The sequence below is a fragment of the Glycine soja genome, chromosome 12 (assembly GCF_004193775.1).
Source record: "Glycine soja cultivar W05 chromosome 12, ASM419377v2, whole genome shotgun sequence".
Classification (NCBI taxonomy): Eukaryota; Viridiplantae; Streptophyta; class Magnoliopsida; order Fabales; family Fabaceae; genus Glycine; species Glycine soja.
Window position 1 is genome coordinate 358,887 of NC_041013.1, and position 20,090 is coordinate 378,976.

General features: G+C 30.6%; 2 protein-coding genes across 2 annotated transcripts; one reads left to right on the top strand and one right to left on the bottom strand.

Moving 5' to 3' along the window:
• Positions 1-2,699: 2,699 nt before the first annotated feature.
• On the bottom strand, positions 2,700-6,061 carry LOC114379513 (endoglucanase 8-like). The gene is made up of 7 exons (XM_028338191.1): positions 5,747-6,061; positions 4,463-4,870; positions 4,267-4,359; positions 3,948-4,100; positions 3,650-3,761; positions 3,314-3,480; positions 2,700-3,108 (listed from the first exon to the last, which is right to left on the bottom strand). The coding sequence occupies exons 1-7, from the start codon at positions 5,978-5,980 to the stop codon at positions 2,782-2,784; spliced, it is 1,494 nt and encodes a 497-aa protein (XP_028193992.1). The 5' UTR covers positions 5,981-6,061; the 3' UTR covers positions 2,700-2,781.
• A 7,957-nt stretch (positions 6,062-14,018) lies between these two features.
• Positions 14,019-18,781, top strand: LOC114379479 (NAC domain-containing protein 7-like). The gene is made up of 4 exons (XM_028338150.1): positions 14,019-14,871; positions 16,489-16,667; positions 16,786-17,057; positions 17,687-18,781. The coding sequence occupies exons 2-4, from the start codon at positions 16,508-16,510 to the stop codon at positions 18,296-18,298; spliced, it is 1,044 nt and encodes a 347-aa protein (XP_028193951.1). The 5' UTR covers positions 14,019-14,871; positions 16,489-16,507; the 3' UTR covers positions 18,299-18,781.
• The last annotated feature ends 1,309 nt before the right edge of the window (positions 18,782-20,090 follow it).

Here is a 20,090-nt window from a genome sequence, read left to right on the forward strand (position 1 = left end):
ACCATCATTGACATTGTTACTAACAATAACACTTTTGACGACGACATAGCAATTAGCTATACGTTGTTTGCTCTCGTATTTTACGTAGTTATGTACCTTGCCAATTACAGGTGTATGCTACTGTGCAGTATGAGCCTTCATTCACCTCTCGAACACTATAAATAAGCATACGTTCCTATTATGATATCCTGAAATCTGATCACAATATTTCCATTAACACGTTATAAATAGAAATATAAGAACAACAAGAGAAATAAAAGATACTATAACATATACGATATGTTAAACAAAATAAATAAAAATTATAAAGTAGTATTAATTAAATGAATAGTTGTAATATTAAAAATATGAATTTAACACTTATGTACTCATGTAAAATAGTTTTCATCCAATAATAAATCACTTTTAAATTATATTGATAATTATTTTAAAAGTGATCAAATTTACTGTTCAAAAGTAATTATATAATTGTGTAAAAAAAAATTACATTATGAGTGTAACATTTGTTCTCTTAAAATATTCATGTATTTATTATAAAGGAAAAAAATATACATCTAACAATAACAAAAATTAATTCAATTAATAAGAAATAAATTCATAAACTTGAGTTTGATTCTCCCCTAAAGACCTTGTTGGTGGTAAATTGGGAGCATATATGTAACAACCTTGATTAACACCTACAATGATAGTGATGAGGATTTGAGATCTGATTCAATTAAACTTTTTGATATATATATATATATATATATATATATATATATATATATATATATATATATATATATATATATATATATATATATATATATATATATATATATATATATATAATTATTTAAACAATTTATTACATTGGATTGCCTTTGTTTAAGAGAAAAATTTTATTATAGAAATTATTAGATTATCATTTGGAAGACATGGAAATATTCTACAAAAACTAAAATATCATTAATTAAATAACGACGTACGTATCCACTGAACCATGGATTAAAAATTATATAATGTTTCAAGTTCTGTCTCTAGTATATATAGTATAGTTTAATTTGTGTAAATAATTTATACCGCGGGTTAGAAAAAAATATAATTATATATTTAAAATTATTATTTTAAAAATTAACAAATTTAATTATAAAAAAACAAAAAATTTCTCATTCATAAAATTTATAATTATATGTCTATGTAAAAAAAATTACATTATATATATATATATATATATATATATATATATATATATATATATATATATATATATATATCCTTTTAGCAATCCTCCGTGTAATTATTAAGGACATCTTTAGATAAAATTTTCTGTATTTGTAGAAGTTTTTTCATATTAACTTCTCTAAAAGTTAATTTTAACTTATTCATAAATTAATTTTTAACTTATAGAAAAATGTATTTCATTTTTTTCTTTTTCTTTTTCTTTTTTTTGATATTTCTAAAAAAATTTATTCTAATAGGAGAAAATATTAATTGTATGATTTAATTATATCTTTCTAAACTTGTGTATTTTTATTTAATATTTTTCACATGAGGATGATCGAGTGGATAAATATGGGGTCTCCCATATTAGTGCACGAGGTAAATGTAATTATGTCGATCTCTATAAGCCATTTTTATCCCAACGGCTTCCCTTATCTCAAATTGCCCCAAATTTTTATCATAAAAAATAAAGAATATCAAGGAAATCAATAAGGTCTAACACTTGCAGCGGAATAAAGGCATCTACTATACATATAAAATATACTATAACAATAATCAATAAAGAAATTTGAATTATATATATGGACGTGTGTTTTTGAAGTAATAATTTTTTTTAATTGTGGGAAGATCCCACCTCTATTCATACCAAGACTATCCATGCTATTAATCATTTGATGAATGAAATTTTAAAAAGATTTGGATTTAGACTTTTTAGAATAGAGATTTGATTTAAAATAATTTTATATCTTTTTATTTTTAAAAATTTTATAATTTAAGAGAAAATACTTTTTAAATAATCACATTATTATTTATGATGATTGATCACATAATTTAGTCTTATGTAGTAATAAAATTTGATCCTTCTTTTTGTAAGTAACTTTCACATTTAAGTAAAGATAATTTTTATATTTATACTAATTATATTTATATTATTCGTGCTAGCAAAAATATAATAATATTTCACTAAAATATAATTAAATTAAATTTTCTAACTTAATTATTAAAGAAATTATTTTCTTATGCAATCTCTTGTTTGCATGTGATCTACATGAATTCAATATTAAACTAATAATAACTTAATGGCAATTAATTAATTTATTATTTAAGTTTAACGTCTAATAACACTTTTTAATAATGGAATAACATAAAATAATATCAATTGATAATATAATATTTTTTTTCATTTATTTATTACAACTCTAGATTGACTCTAGAGTATGTTATCACAATTTATGCATCTCATTTAATCAATTAAATTATACTTCCTTGATTATTGAGTAAGAAATTTTGTTTTTCATAAAAATATGTCTAGTAACCAACCGTGTTTACAACACATTTATTATATATTTATGTAAAAAAATATAAAGTTATTATATAAATATTAATCAACGAAATTATCGAAGTTTTTTGGAGGAAATTTTTTTATTAAGACAGTGCCATGTGTCAAGGTGAGGGTTCTCTTTTCTTTTAGATAATGAATAGAAATATATTATCGATTATATCAATTATAAAATATAAAATAAGATTTTGTCATATATACAGATGTTACATAAAATCAAAATTCCGAAAGTTTCTACTCTAGGATGGATGTGAATTGAAGTATGCCAAAACACCCACAAGAGGTGCATTGATGTATGTTGTAGGTTCAGAGTGTACAAAATCTGCTCGAGAATCTGCGTATGAATCCTTCATATCTGGTCCTCCCACAACAGCTCCGACAAGCAAGTTGGGGTTTGCATTTTGGTTGTCAAAATAAAATGATCCTCCTTTGCAACCAATGTGGCCGCGGTGCTCATCCACGGATGGCAATGACGACGCACGATGATGTATTCTTTCAGGATATTTTGCTCCGTATCCTACCATGTAAGACATATTCGCTGGATTGCTTCCTAGTATGTAATCCACCTGCATGTACGTACATACACAAAAATATGTATTACAGCAGATTCCCAAATATTTTTTATTCTTACAAGTATCATTGATTCATTTAATAACTTTTTTTCTATATCTTAGAATATATTCTCCGCTAGATTAAAATTTCTTTTACGTAGATTATATTCACAAAATTTTAAATTAATCCAAATATTTTGATAATCTAAAATTTGCATACCTGGCCTCTTGCTATTTGTTTGAGTCGCTTTGGAGAAGCAAAAACTTTACCCCCACAGTCAATCTCTTTATTTGTCTGTTTCAAATAGCCAGCATAAACCAGAAACAGAAATGAGATTGCTGTTGCATGCTGCAAGTTACTCCCTCCAGGCTTGAATAGAAGCCCACCTAATTTCTCAAAAAAGTTTGGATCAAATCATCAACAGGCAACAAAACAAAATATGAGAGTTTGGAAAAGGTTCAGAATCCAGTAATGCAAACTTGCTAATCATAAGATCGAAAGTATGTATACTTTAATGTTGATTATACACTTTTGGATTATGGGTAATAAATTTACCTGAAGAGTATGAGACCAATACTGAAGGTGATTCAGGTAGCACAGAACAGACAAACTTGTCAGCATTGTTGAGGATGAAAGGCTTAGAATTAGAGCTACTATTAATTAGAAGCTGCCAGTGATCACAATTGGAAAAAAAAATCATCAGCCAGATCATAAACGTTATATATGATGACGTAAATATATACAAATAAAGAAAATATCTGCAAAAAGGAATAATATATAGTTAATGTTGAAAGAAGAAAATTACGGTTAAATATATATATATATATATATATATATACACACACACACACACCTTAGACACGAGCACGTTGATGCCAGCATCCTTTGAGTCCCATCCAAATTCAGCAAAGTTTTTCAGATTATGAATGTTTTTGTCAATGTAATCTGCGTAGTAAGGGCGTTTAGTAGCCTTGAACAACCATGCTGCTCCCCACACCAATTCGTCCTATCATTGATAAATTACTTTTAGAAATTCCTTTCTAATATCACTGGGGTCGTCATCCTAAATATAAAATTTGACAATGTTTGTAAAACTAGAATCCACTTCAATCTTTGCACCATTTTTTATTCTCAGCCAAATTAAGAATGAAACACTAGCTAGCTAGGCCTACCTGGTAGCCACTAAAATCACAATAGAATGGGCATACCCACGGTCCGAGGCTGTCATTGTATGATCCTCTGTACTTATCTGCAAAATCAAAAACCTAATTCCAAAGAAAAGTAGATAACTAAATATTGAACCAAACTGTATGTGTAAGAAGAAAATGAAGATGTATACGGAGCATATATATATATATATAAACGTACCTTTATAGCCCTTTGGAGAAGTCTTGTAGAGTAACCTAAATGATACTTCCTATATACAATTGAGGAGGCTGCAAGTGCAGCTGCTATCTCTGCTGAAACTTCAGAGCCAGGGAAGTCTCTGCTAACGGCAAAGGCTGTTCTGGGGGTGTCCATGTCTTCAGGTCTCTCCCAGCAATTGTGATCAGCATATGGGTCACCGACTTGTGCAAACACAAAACCGGGGATGCTTGTGGCTTTGAGGAAATACTCTGTGGCCCAACGAATAGCGTCTAACGCATGTTTAAGGTCTGGACCCATGAATTTTCCGAACTCTATCACACTCCAGGCAAGCATGGTTGTTGAAAATGCCATTGGAAAGTTGAATTTCACGTTGTCGCCAGCATCGTAGTAACCACCAACCAAGTCAACCTATAGTATTTCGTGTTCATTGGGAAATCATGTTCCTAATCCATTCATTTATATAAAATAAAACGGAGCTTTGAAAGAGAAAAGCATTACCATACTACATATTTATTTCAAAAACCTATAGTACTATTTAAATGAGCCCCAACCCCTTGTCTTATGATGACTTATGAGAGAGCAAAGAGCCATTACTTCGAAATGCGCATCAAGTTTTATAATTTGATTTTGATTATATATAAAGAAAAATGAAGTAAATATGCATCTCATTATTTGTTATTAATTATAATAATTCCCTAGGCTATACATTTTATCCTTAAAAATAGCCAAGTACATGTGAAGACCCTTCGAGTACTTTAAAAAGAAGTTGGGTTTGTTTAAATCTTTTTGTATTTGTTTTCATATATGACTTAAACATTTATTTGTTTTTCTAATATAATTAGATCTAACTTAAATTATATAGTTTTTGTTAATTTTAATCTTTATAAATTTTAAAAAATTATTTCTCTACCACATAATTAAGAATGATGTGTAATATATAAAAATCATATATAATATATATTTACTTTGATAACTATTTAAGTGACATATGACATATCTAAATAATTTATAAAGATTAAAATTACTAAAATAAAATTTAACCAAGAGTACGTATTATAAACTAGAATTATATTTTACTCTTCTTGTATTAGGGTGATAGCAACTATTGATATATATTAGAGTGAAGTTTGATGTCTTTTCTGCATTAAAAACAAGCACAAGCATTCCAGTACAATATCAAGACCATGAATTCCCAATTTGGGTAAATCTAGCAAGTCAAAATTTTAAACCAAGGCAGCCATGAAAATTTAGACTAGGAGCAGAAGAAGACAAGTTGATAATTACTTTATTACGAAGGAAAGGTAAGACAGTAGTATCAGCAGGGACTATATAGACATCTTGAAGCGCAGAATCCTTCCTCCAAGTCATTCTCTGTGTTGGTGGCAATTTCCCAGACCTCTGTCCTTCAAAGAACAATAAGCTCTTTGACAAAGCTTCTCCATAGTTATGCTTCAAACCCGTTACACTCAATATGGTACTTGCTGCCAATATAAACAGCAACCTTTGCGGGAAACCCATATCCTCAATCTCTCTCCACCAAATCAACCCTAATTAAGCTTCTCTTTCTACACCGATCGAGTACTTAAGTTGCTTGGAATAGGAGATCGAGGGTTATATATATACTTACATATAATGCGCGTTAAAAGCGTATATTCATGAAAAGGATAAGGAAGGAATGAGGCGTACGGGTTATGTTTATCTTAAAAAGCTAAGCAAAGCATTTAATTTGCGCAAGAAAAGGGAACTAACAAAGAATATATATAGAAAATTCAGGAAAAGAGAAAGAATGTTGATGATACATAAATGGAAGAATGGCGGAGCGTGTGTATGAAGTGGGTGAATCATGAATGTTAGTCCGAAAGTATTTGAATGCTTCTCATTCTATACTTATTTCTAATGGCGACTTTCTTTACTTAAATACTCTCTTACTTTGGCTTCACTTCATTTTTGACCTTCAAAACATACATTTGATTAAACGCCCCATGAGAATTCGATTTTTCTCTAAATACAGAACGAAAGAGGAGAGAGAAAATTTTATAATAAAATAAATAAAAGAAGAAAAAAAATATTTAAGTTGTTATATTTTTTTTATTCATATATAAGTTGTTATATGATTTTAGTGTACGAATAACAATTTTTCTTTTCTTTTAGCCCTTCCCCCAATCCATGGTTGTGTTCACTGCAAGTATCTTCTTTCAAAGAAAAACATGGATTAGTGTTTTTTAAGGGATGGATTTTCTTATATATCCATTCCTATATATATATATATATATATCGTATTTGATTCTAATAAAAGCATCTTCCGTCTCTTTAAATTTTATTTAAACTTAAAAATACCCATACAATAAAAAAAAATGTTCATTAAAAATTAAATTTAAAAGCAATTGACGAAGCCTTATTATCGTTTTTAGTTTTCTTGGGCACTTTGTTGCTCAGATTTCACGACTTTATAGCAGTTTAAGGCTTTCATAGAAAATACTATACACAAACTGAATACGTTATGGACAAGTAAGACTTTAAACGTGTATATCAATGTATGAAAGAGCTGTCATAACAAACTACTCAGATTGATATAAATTTTATAGGAATATTTAAGAGAAGAAAATGATGTCCTAATTAATTCAAGGTCTGAAAAATCTTTAAACTCAAAACACTAATCAAAAGCTTATATTTATTTTATCCAAAAAACGGGTGAGAATTTGAAATTCTGACCTGTAGACTTAATTTTACTCTCCTGGACCGAGACATTTCAATATCATTCTTAGGTAAGCATCACCTTTGTTGTTTAACGGTCTATATAATGATCCCCAGACTATGATAATGCATGCGGTAAGTGGTGCATGGAAATTAATTAGTCAATTGAGACTCTGTAGGGTCATTCGCAATAACTTTTCTAATATAATTTTAGTTGAAAGGGCTAAGGTATTGAAGTGGGTAGCCTTTCTATTCTTTTTTTTTTTCGTCGTACGTGTTTAACTTAAGAAAAGGGAGAAGTTATCAACGTCCTCTAAACATCTTAATATATAAATTTGTATATGTGACGATCAATCATTCTTATTATGTTGCAGTGGCACTTCAAACTAAGAAGGGCCGTTGTAGGATAGTTTGATCGATCTGAGTTTTTAAAACTACCAATGATCCAATATTTACTTTTATTGGTCAATTATTTTAAGAGAAAATATGTTTTTACTCTTTACAAAAATTATTATTGATTTTAATTCTTATAAATTATAAATTTTTAAAATATTTATATTATTAAATATTAACTAAGTACATAATATGTATGTAAACCTGTCATGTTGTATATATGTTATATAATGGTTCTTGATTCAGCAAAAAAAAATAAATCAGAAAGGTTATTAATGTGATATATCGAGATAGGCTTAATTTCTCTTTTTATCCCACTATTTTTTTATTTTGTTCAATTTTGTTTCCATATTAATAAATGATTAAATTTGGTCCTTTAATTTTTTTAAAAATGATATAATTTCATCTTTTCATCTTAATTTCACATTTAATGATTTTTTATCTTGATTTAAAAGTAAGACTCATCAAAATTGATGATTTTTAATTAAATCCAATCAATCATAGAGAATGCAATAAAGAGCATGTTAGCATTCCTCTAATGAGATGAGATATACCATATTTGATTGTTGAGTTTGACCATATATATTGTAAATATTAGGCTTTGCTAGGCTTGTGTCTAGTTTGACCATATATATTGTAAATATTAGGCTTTGCTAGGCTTTGTGTCTAGTTTGAGACAAAAGTATATCGCCGTAGTTTAATCATGTTTACTCTAAATACATTTTCAGGATCTAAGTATAATCTATATAAAAGTCTGATTTCTTAAGTATATTTTAAAGGCATAATTTGAGATAATTTAACACTAAAATAAAAGTAAAAATATGTATATGAGACTTTATAAGAATCAAACCTAATTTATTTTTATGATGTAAGTATATTTTTAAGGTTTAACATAGCATCCATTATCTTATTTAAAAATATTTTTTGTAATAAAACATTTAAATATGACAATTTATTTTTCATAAACTTAATTATAAATTTTAACTTGACTTTATGTAAATCAACCTGATTAACATTTAAAAAGATAAATAAATGTAAAATTTTAATAAATTGTAACAAATTTAATATAATAATAATACTATCAATGAATAATTATTTATAATTTTTTAAATAGGTCAATCTATTAACTAGGTCTAAAAGAATTTTTAAATGATCTAAAACCTGAACTATTTAACTAAATAAATTTTATTAAAAGTATTAATTTAACCTGTTTTCTAAAATTAAAAGTATTAATTTAACCTATTTTCTAAAAAGATCTAACCTAGCCTGGATCTGATATATGCAAGGTCATAATTACATGTCGAGCAACATGACCTACTTTCCACCTTACTTAGAATGAGTGGAAGCGATTTTGCAAGGGTTGGTCTTTGGCGTTGATACGTTTGGCCATAACAAAAATAAAGCAAGTTTTTTAACAAATAAAAAAAACTAGAAATTAGTTAAAAGTATTGTGAAACATACACAGAGAAAATTACTGGACAAAAGTTTTTAGAAAAAATAAATTATTTAATAATTTAATATTATTTATCAAAAAAATACTATTTTATTTTTAAGAAAATATTATTAGAAAAAAATACTTTTAAGAGATCTAAAAGCGAGTTTTACTCACCATAAGATTGGGCTGAGCTTAAGTTCTGGCATGTATCTTTATTTTTAAAGTTGACCTTTAAGTCGTTATGTATATGATAGAGAAAACTCAACTCTAGCTCTAAATTTAGTTACATTAAGTTTTTCCTGTCAAAAAAGTTTGAGTGAGCACCCACGGCTATTTCTTTGCCGTCTCTAGTCTATTCTATTATTAGATCTCAATAATAGAAATAATTAATTAGTTAAGAAGGAGGGTGAAAACAAACCAACATGGTTAGTTTTTCAGTAATTGAAAGGTTATGACTTCAAATATTTTTCATCACGCGTTTTATTACGAGAGCATGACATAATTGATAGCTCACCATACACACATGTTCTGCCGTGTGAAAAATAAAATACAAAATACAAGTGGTATGTTATAACTTACTGTGAAGCAGTTTATTGCATAACTGCGAGTCACTACAAAGTTGGTGACTATGATTCCAAAAGACACTTGTAATCTTTTCTATATCTTATTCACATTATTATCGTTATAATTGGTATTATATCATTTTTAAGGTGGCATAAACCCACATGTAATCATGTACATTTCCCTGTTTTGTTATCATCTAACTTTAGGTAATAGGTATATATTTCCATTTTGTGAAAACAAGGTGATGACACAATATTAAAATTGATTTTAACTCCAAAAAAAAAAAGTTGAAGCTCCGCTCATGTAGCATAGCTGTATTGATACTCTGAGCTTTAGCATTTGATGGTGATGTTGTCTTTGGGGAGTATAGCAACTCTGGACATGGAGCCCATAGAGAAAGCGGAATGAGAGGTGGGGCCCCATGTTGGCATCCCCATTGTGTTGCCTTGCCACGTGAGCAAAAGTAATGATTCATCACTGGGGTCTACTTGATTGAATCACGGCCCCACATTAAAAGGTCAACTCAGCTTTCTATTTATTGATTAATGGGTGCAAATAATACCCACGCTCACATAAAACCATTTTGTAAAACCAACTAGTACATTGCTATATCCATTTTACACATTTATATTGGTCTACAACCAACATTTTCTATATATAAAGACAAAGTAATATTTTGGTTGAAGAAAACAGCCACAGTAATAATTAGTTTGTATTGTTATTATGAGTTGCTCTGCCCACTCGGGTAAAATTGCACGTGTTGTTGCGCTAAAGTGTGGGAGATCAACATCCCAATTCGCAACAAAAAGCAAAGATGGACCACGTCTTGGGCCCACATACCTTAGTGGGCTCCGCACAACTCAGCCCAACTTGCAATTCTAATCATATAGGCTAGCTCACGCCGGACCACAAGCCGCTAGTACACTCAGCCATCACACGAAGGTGGGTCCCACATTCCACCACTCTTGTCACTCACTGGGTTGGGCTTAGCAAGCTCAGCCGCTTTGCAAAAGCCTCATAAATGGGCCCAATGATTTTACTTTTAAAAACGAAAATTTTGTTCTAGTCTTTCACATTTGGGCCCATCTGTCATGTTCTCTACAAAATTTACAACTGCGTGTACTCTTTTACTAATAAAAAGTATAATAATATTTAACAATTACAATCCAGGTTTCAGGAACTTCAGAATATTTGTCAAAAGGGTACCACAATGATATTTTTGTTTTTTGTTTGTTGCGGTTAAAGTTAGGATAACAAATTCTTTTTCCAAAAACAAAATGCACGAAAGTCGGTTAAAGTCTTGTATGTCTATAGTTTGTAACAATTTTGGAATAATCTATTTAAATTTTATGATGGAATTCCTCAAGCTAATTCTCTCATGGATCATTAATTATAATCCATTTACAGCAACCAATAACCTAATATACCTTCTAAAATAATATTATTTGATTATCGATGCTCCCTTGTTGAGTAGTATTTTTAATATTTAATAATGTCGTAACAAAAGTAATGGCGTTTTTATATGTATACAAAAGCAATGACTTATTGCTTTTAAAAGTATAACATATTAAAAGATCACGACAAACGTCGCAAAAAGATAAAGATAAAACTAAATAATCTGAAAATCGATACAAGCAACATTAAGAAATCCAAAACGGAGAAGAAAAACAAAATACTTTCATATTTAGGAGTCTGTTCATAGTCGTATCTCCATTTCAAATTTAGGTTTTATAAATCAATTAGTGATTACTTCTGGGAAACTAAGGCCAAGCTAGCATTCACTTTTTCATCAAAAAGGAAAATTCACACTTACAGAGTGTGGGAAACACTTTGTAACTTTTTTTTTTAAAGGGGATGAAACTGTTTACAATTAACGTTTAATTTATTGTTTGCTTTTTATTTAATTATTCTAATATTTCATTTTATATATTTGTGTTTGTGTGAAATACTTGTATCTCTAGTTTACTTTATTACTTTTCTTCTCCGGTGTCTAACATAAAAAACACGTGACCGATCTTCTAATAAAATCTCACCCAAATGATGATATACACAACAATTTTTTTTATAGGCAATGATATACACAACATACCCAATTGAAAATTAAACTAATTTATTTTCATATATACAGATAAAAATAAAGACTATTACGCATGTGCATGGAATTAATTTCAAAAGGTAAAATGGTTTTATGGCTAAAAACGAGAGAGAGAAAAAGTGGTTGTGAAAAACCAGTGTCCAAATGCAAAGGACTGGGGTTTCAAACATTGCTAGCCGTTGATCAAACATGTGAACTCTGAGAACGGGACGGAATTATTTCCAGTTGTTGTGACGGGGAATGAATTCCGTAATAAAGTCCACCACCTGTGACAGTGAGACGTGCAACTGTATATACATAGCATCAATTATGACCCTCGATAGTGTGATGGAAACGCATTGGTCGCAAGTAAATGTTGGTTACATCTAAATAAGTATAATAATGAAATCATGCCATACTAATATGGGATTGATTATACACTAATAGGATTTTTTTTTTAAATGAAAAAACATCATTGTGTCGATACTGGCATTGTGCTAAATTAACGATAAATAATTGTGTAGTTGAATAAAAATTTCATTGGTCAATCTGAGGGGCACAGGTGATGAATACTGCAATGTTGTACCGATCGATTGTGCCTTCTATTTCCTTTTGACTTTAATTCCTTGTAATTAGCATTGCATAATCATCTATTGTATGCAGTTAGGAAAAAAAGTAAACTACTAATTAGTCCGACGCTTCAATAGAGTTTTCATTTTGGTTGTTTACTGTATTTTGTAATAAACAATAAATTCATAATTAAATAACTCCCAACAAACATTTCATCATCTACCTTTGGATTTTTCAAATATTGTATCAAGATATATCTGGTTTTTTTGCGTTCTTTCTTGAATGATATTCACAACACTCCTATAATAGATATTTTAATTTCACATAAATGCTAAAGAGTAGGTAATCCACATTTCATTAATCTACTCTACTAACTCTATTTGGATAAACTTTTTTGTAAGGAAAACATTTTACACATTTCATTAATCTACTCCACATTTCATTACAGGAAAACATTGCAAAGGGCATAAGTTAATTTTTATTAATTTATAGGAGAAGTCCAATTCATCATTTTACACTCTTGTTTCTTTTATTTCACAAGTGGTTAGGTTTTTTATCCATACAAAACTCATTTCTATTATTCACAAAGTGTGGTAGGAAGAATAAGTAACTATAGCATTTTATATTTATCAGTCAATCACTGGTAGCATACCTGAGAGAAATTCTTGATCGAAAGGTTACTTCCTAGGATTTTTTTTTTGGGGCCTTTAATAAAATCACTTATCTAGCTAATAGATGCATGTTTGAAAACTTAATCTTATGGAGAGATGAATAATCAATGTAGAGGAGTACTTATCAATTGGGAATTCAATTCCAAACACATAAGAAATGCATGTTCTTATTCAAATCCCTTCATCGATTAATTGAACCCACCTGTCCAGATAATTAATGTATTTCAAACCTGCGTTTGTAACAATAATTCATGTTTAGATACAGAGAAGAATGTTTTCTAGCTAGATTTTAATTTCTTGTTCTTCTTTTCAAATTAATGCACCATGAGCTGTATATATGTTTTACTGATTCAGTATCATGGTTTAGTTAGTCCACAAATTTAAACCAACGCTGGAATAACAAAATTTATGAAGTACTTATTTTATAAAGTTTAATGCAAGAAATTTTAGTTATTATGACGAAAAGTCATATAATGTCACTTACTTAATGAGAAAAGAAAATGAAAAAATGTTTGCTTCAAACAATTAATTAATTCTTTTCTTTTGTCTCGCTCAAGACAAATGAAATAATTATTATCACTTTAATTAAAGACTTAAACTTTTCCACATTTACTTTGATATAATTATTAGAGGAACAGTCATCCAATTGTTGTGAGGTAACAACTTTGGAATGAATCAGGTGAATGAATAAATACATATGTTCTTACAAGTATGGTTAATATATATCACTATAATTTTAGTAATTTGAGATTGATGCAAGGCCTGCAAGAAATGTATCATTAGGCTAATAATTATAAGCCAAACAACCATCACTAGCTAGTGATAAAGATCGAATTAACATGAAAGGGACAAGAAGAGAAACCATTAGCTAGCCAAGCCTAGCCTAGCTTTAATTTTCAAGATTTGGCATATATATATGAGGGCCAAATGTCCCGTAGAACATCCATGAGATCCAATGTCATTTCCAAAGACCATCATCACAATTTAATTACAGTTGAGAATCGAAGGGGGTGGAAATGGTAGGGACTAAGAATGAAGGTGGGGGCCACCATGCCTCATTTGTGTGCCTTTTTTGTAAAAGCCAGAGGGGTTGGCTGTTCCATTACGTCACCACCAATTTTGTTTACTCTTTTTAGTGCCCTTGTGGCAGCCCTTTAAGATTGGTGATTGGTCTGTGCTCTTAGTTCCTCTCTGCCCTTCACCGTTTCACAAATTTTTCCTCTCTACACAAACCTAGCTAGCTAGCTCATATATTATGCAAAGCTTGCAGATTGATACATAGAATTGAAAGAGACCCTTCTGAGAGAGAGAAAAAAAAAACTTGTCTTTCTTGTTCACTTGTTGTTTGTTGGTTGGGTCTCTTTCGGTTTCGGGTAGAGGTGGCACTAGAGAAACCATTGCCTTGCGCCTCTACCTCTGCCATTTTTCCGCCACCTTTTATCCCTCTCTCTGACTCAAAAACCTTTCCCACCAATTCAGCTCAACCGACATTGAGACCTAGTTCATGACATATACTAGTACCGTATATTGTTTGCCAACAGCCAAAGAGAAGCATATATTATATCATTAGGGTTTTGTTTTATTTTTTATTATTTTTTCCTTCCTGTTTAACCCTACTTGTCTTGTCTTCTGTTTTCCAGCGTTGATCCTCAGACGTTGCCTCTTTCTGTTCCCTTTTTATGCTTTTTCCTCGGGATCGGATCCCACAAGTAAAACATACACAGCACAGGCTGTGACTTGTGAAAGAACAAAAAGTAAACAAAAAAAGTTGACGGGTTTTATTCCCGAGGACTTGTGTTTGTTACTACTGTTTGAACCTTTTTTAGTACTTTTATTGTCGTTTTGTCTGATTTAGGAGCTTCCACTATATATGTTGGAGTTAATTAGTTGAGACATATCATACCACCACTTTCATCTCAGTTTGTATAAAAACCAAATCATTTTTGGAGGAAGATTTGTGACTGCACCACCTTACCCAGATCTGTGAAGACTGCTGCTAGCTTGATCTGTGAGCTCTCTTATACTCTCTGAATTATTTTTGTTTCTTCGGCTCCTTTTTAAATTTTCTTTGGGTTGTCATGTCTGTGAAGACTGATGAACCACCTTACCCGGATCCTTTCTTCTAAATCATCGATGTGAACAACTTGTTATAAGATATAGAACTGGAGACTTCGCACTTCTCAGATCAACGGATCCTTATTTAAAGGGGCCTTTTCATTCATTTAGTTTGCACCACCCTCCTCCCAATGGAGGCTCTTTTCTATATGCATGATCTTGGTTATAAAGCTTAAACATACTGTTTGACATTATAAGAAGGTTCATTAACTTTATCCCTTTATAAGCATGGGTCATGTATTAGTGGCAATCACAATGAGTGACAATCACTTGTATGTTCATCTAGTACTAGTAAGTCTTGTGCATGTCTCTTATGGCATGTGTGTTGACTATGTGAACATTTCACACGCATAATGATGGTCGTCATGCTTTTTCACCATATATATTATATAGCAAGAAACAAATACTAAATAGCAACTCTATTCCTCTTTTCCAATATATGCACGATCTGATCTATAACCTTTAATATTATCAACGCGCGTACTGTATATAGACATTTTAATTTGCTGAGATGTATGGTAATTTAAGTATATCATTTTTTTCCCACCTTTCTTTTGCAGAAATTAAAGTTTATTTTTAATTTATACAACTTCTCTTACTGCACGAGAAAGATAGGAAGAGAAGAGAAAAAAAGTGACAATAATATAGATTCTATAAAACAAAAGGTTTTAGATTAATCCTCGGTTGTGAAAATTTGGGTCCAATAAGTATTTAAATTTGGGATTTTGATAATAAACCTGATGTTTATTATTGAGTTTATCTTCTGAAGTCATTGCTGTGTAGCAAAGTTATGCAGAAAAGTTGAGCTTATTTGTCTGCAACCTCATCCCTAGATTTTAAAAAGCTACTATTAAATGTTAAAACTTATGAGTGGAAAACTACTTTTAACTCATTCTAATCATGGTTACTTTCAATACGTTCGGGGAAAACATTATTAAACAAAAAAGAAAGAAAAGGAACCGAACGAAGACACAATATTTTCTTAATTATTTACAAGGGTGAAAATTTCAATACAAAGATCAAATTTGCCTTATCAAAGTGCAAGAGAACAGTTATTTTGTCTTTGCCAATTTGGAATGGCTCAAGTGACCGGGCGGGCAGATATTTGGTGGAGGTCCTAGCCTATAATCTTGATGTTAAAATAGTTAAATTTTTTTAATTTTTGCAACCAGGTGTTAAGTAGTTAAATTTTTGCAGTTCGCATCTCCAGTTGCATTTATTAATCCTTTCACCCGGGTTGAAAAGGAAATTAATTTTATGAGTATAACTATATCTAATATCCGGAAAATCAATTGGCTGATCAGTTTCCAAACTATATATTAAAAATTTCCATGTTGCTTGTTTATTTCTTTAATATGACAAATTTTTCATTTGTATGGGGTGTACTGGTACAGTAAACTTGTTGGCATAATGATGATAAAAAGCAAAGTTTACTCTCTATCTTGCGGATATTTAAATTTGGCGAAGCTAATAATTACAAAGTATCTGATCCGATTTATTAAATTTGCAGGACTAAAGAGTGGGAGAACATGAATACTTTTACTCATGTCCCCCCCGGTTTCAGGTTCCATCCTACGGATGAAGAACTTGTTGATTACTACCTTAGGAAGAAAATTACTTCAGGGAGGATTGACCTAGATGTCATAAAAGATGTTGACCTCTACAAAATTGAGCCATGGGATCTTCAAGGTAGTACTGATCGAGTTCATAGCATCTAAATTCAAGAGGGACAATTTTATTGGTGAAAGATATATATTATTTGTTAACTTCTTCATTTTTTTTTCTTTTTTGTTTTTAAATTTTAAAGAGATTTGCAGAATAGGAACAGAAGAACAAAATGAATGGTACTTCTTTAGCCATAAAGATAAGAAGTATCCAACTGGAACTCGCACGAATAGAGCGACTGCAGCAGGGTTTTGGAAAGCAACAGGAAGAGACAAGGCAATCTATTCCAAGCATGAGCTGATAGGCATGAGGAAGACCTTAGTCTTTTATAAAGGTCGAGCTCCAAATGGACAAAAGTCAGATTGGATAATGCACGAGTATCGGCTTGAAACAGATGAAAATGGCACTCCACAGGCAAGTTATAATTTCTCAAGTCATATGCTTTTAAACAAATTAAAACTGTTTCCTAATATTTATTTAATTAATTATAAGTGTTTGTATGAGAGATATGGAATTTTGCCGTAAGTCTTGCTTGACTTATTGATCTGTAGAGAGATATAAAAATAGTTTTATAGTGAGTAAAAATTGATGTGAAAAAACCAGACTCTTCAAAATATAAATAACCCTTTTATTAATCTTCACTTTTGAACATGACCCTAGAAAAATAAAGAGTTCCACCTTGAATTCATTTTATAATTAACAAGTCATAAGCTGTTTGATGAAATTATCGGAAATTAAATACTCCATATACAATTGTGCAAAGGCTCAATCGATCGAGTGACAAGCCAATTAAACGTTATTGAGAATCATTAATTAATCCAACAATAAAAGGAAACGACATCATGCATGTTGCATTTATAGTATAGAGTTCATGTTTTATTCCTTATTATTGGTTAGCCACCATAAGTCATAACCTTGTTAATTACTTAGCTAGCATATTTACAACTTTCTTTTTGGTGAGTTTCTCAATACATCCCCATAAACTAACAATGGTTTTGTCCTTCACGTGGACTCTTTGAATTTTGTATGCATGGCTGAAGCAGGAAGAAGGATGGGTTGTGTGTAGAGTATTCAAGAAGAGAGTAACAACCATGCGTAAAGTGAGTGAGCATGACTCCCCCTGTTGGTATGATGACCAAGTCCCTTTCATGCTTGACTTAGACTCACCAAAGCAAACCTCTCAATCTAATTTGGTCTACCAGCTACCATATCCTTGCAAGCAAGAGCTAGATTTGCCATACCAATTGCCTCGTGACCACTTTCTCCAGCTTCCACTTCTAGAGAGCCCAAAACTGCTTCAATCTGCTTCTGCTATAACCCCTAATAATCCCATGGCAGCATATGTTCTAGACCATGTAAACCACTCAACTTCTCTGCTTCCCCCATCCCTCATACAAGAAGAACAGCAAAACTTTCAGGCAACCTATGGCAACAGCAATTCCAATGAACAAGCAGTGGATCCAGTAATTGATTGGCGAGTGCTTGACAAGTTTGTTGCTTCACAACTTAGTCAAGATGCTTCCAAAGACAATATCTTTCAAGGCACGGACAATAGCAATGTACAGTTCAGACATCTGGACAAACAAGAGCTAGTGGTGCCTGAACAAAATGCATCAATATCAAACTCCAGCTGCCCAATTGATTTGTGGAAATAGTGGCTGCTTTATATATCGGTTTTGGGTACATACTAATTATAGGGTACTTAGCTAAAAACATCACTTGCAAGTACTGTTTAAGTGCCTGTACATAATAAACGTAATGGGCGAAACTTTAACTATTGTGGAGCTTCTCGTTCCACTACTTCTATCTAAGCTTCTAGCATATTCAATTTTAAAAAAAAAAGTTAATGGAAGGATCAAATAGTTAGGCAAAAGCCATCTATATTTCCCTGAAGATGGAAAGCTTTGCAGGGTTAAAAGTTGCAATATTGTTTGCTACGGATGCATGATGGGTTCTACTACATACATATGTAAGCCAAGGTCCAACAGCCACATCCGCTGTTTTCATTGGATTATGACCGGGTGGTCGATATACATATATCTATGTCTGTATGTTACAATTAAATGAAATAGTAGTTATAGAATAAACTATTCTTTTCTTCTTTTTTATTTGTTTGTTAAATTTGATCAGCATCTATTTAACAAGTTATCGTTTTCTTAAGAGAAACTCTATTATAATTTTTTTTTACAAATAAGAGAGAAGTAATATATAGAGAGAGAAAAAAAGAGAAAGAGAATAGAGTATTATATAAGTTGCATAATTTTTTTATATAAATATTATATCTCTTTTTCTTAATCAATTTGGACATAATTTAATTCTGTGCCTTTGTTGCAGAGAATAAATACTTAGTTTTTAATTTCTTTATGTTAAGAATTATTATAAATTTATAGTAAATTATGAGATGAAAATGTAAAATCTTGATAGATGTTTTTTGGTTTTAATCCATAAATACTCTTGATCTTCTTCTTCAAATAGTCTTATATATTAGTCATGCTCTCTTGTTACCTTGGAAACAAAGATTATAAATATATATAATGATTCGTGATGGTCCATCAAGCATCAAGCTTAAATAATAAGATAAATCAAGGGTTGATGAAGGATTTGTTCCCAAAAGTTAGGAATCTAATTAAAAAGTCTCCATTTCCCCCGCACCTATATGGGCCTAATCTTGATTTGGCTTGTGTGATAATATTTGATGATGAAGCAACAAAAGAGAACAGTACTTAACACACACAAGACAACAAATGATGGTACCACATATTCTTTGCTCCTAAGTCTCGCAATATATACCCCGCATATGCATTGAAATCTATCTGAGGTTTAGAAGGCAAGGAAAAGATATACCTAGCTAGCTATAGACTTGAGATTGGGAATACAAGAAGTTAGCTCTTTAATTAGTTATTCCAAGTGGTACCAAATCATGCAAGCAAATGAGTATAGCCATGATAGGAATCACAAGTTCCATATCATATACGTAATTTGAACGCCTTGTAGAAGACTTCAACTGTTTTTTAAACAAATGCCAATATATGTGGGATACTACAGGCACTGCGCTAATAATAGCAATCAAACACAAAGTGTAATAATATAGGGTTGAGTCATCTTAATTAATAGAATAAATGGCTGGCATATAAATGAAACATAACATTTCATATAAATCAAAGTGTAAATAGTGTGAGGATCGATCGATAAAGCAACTTTGACCGCAAAAATAAATGTTCAAAAGGATTAATTTCAAAACTAAGTAGACGAAATGTATATATTCTTATACATTTTCCTGAAAGATGGTTATATATATCTTTGTTTTGGAAATATGTATATCAAATCTGTTTGTGTCAGTATATTTGTCAAATAATTACCTGCCACTGAATTAGACATCTGCTAAGCTTGCTATCTAGCAATAGTAAGGGTATACAAAGAAAGTTGCAACTCAGCCACTTGTACGTG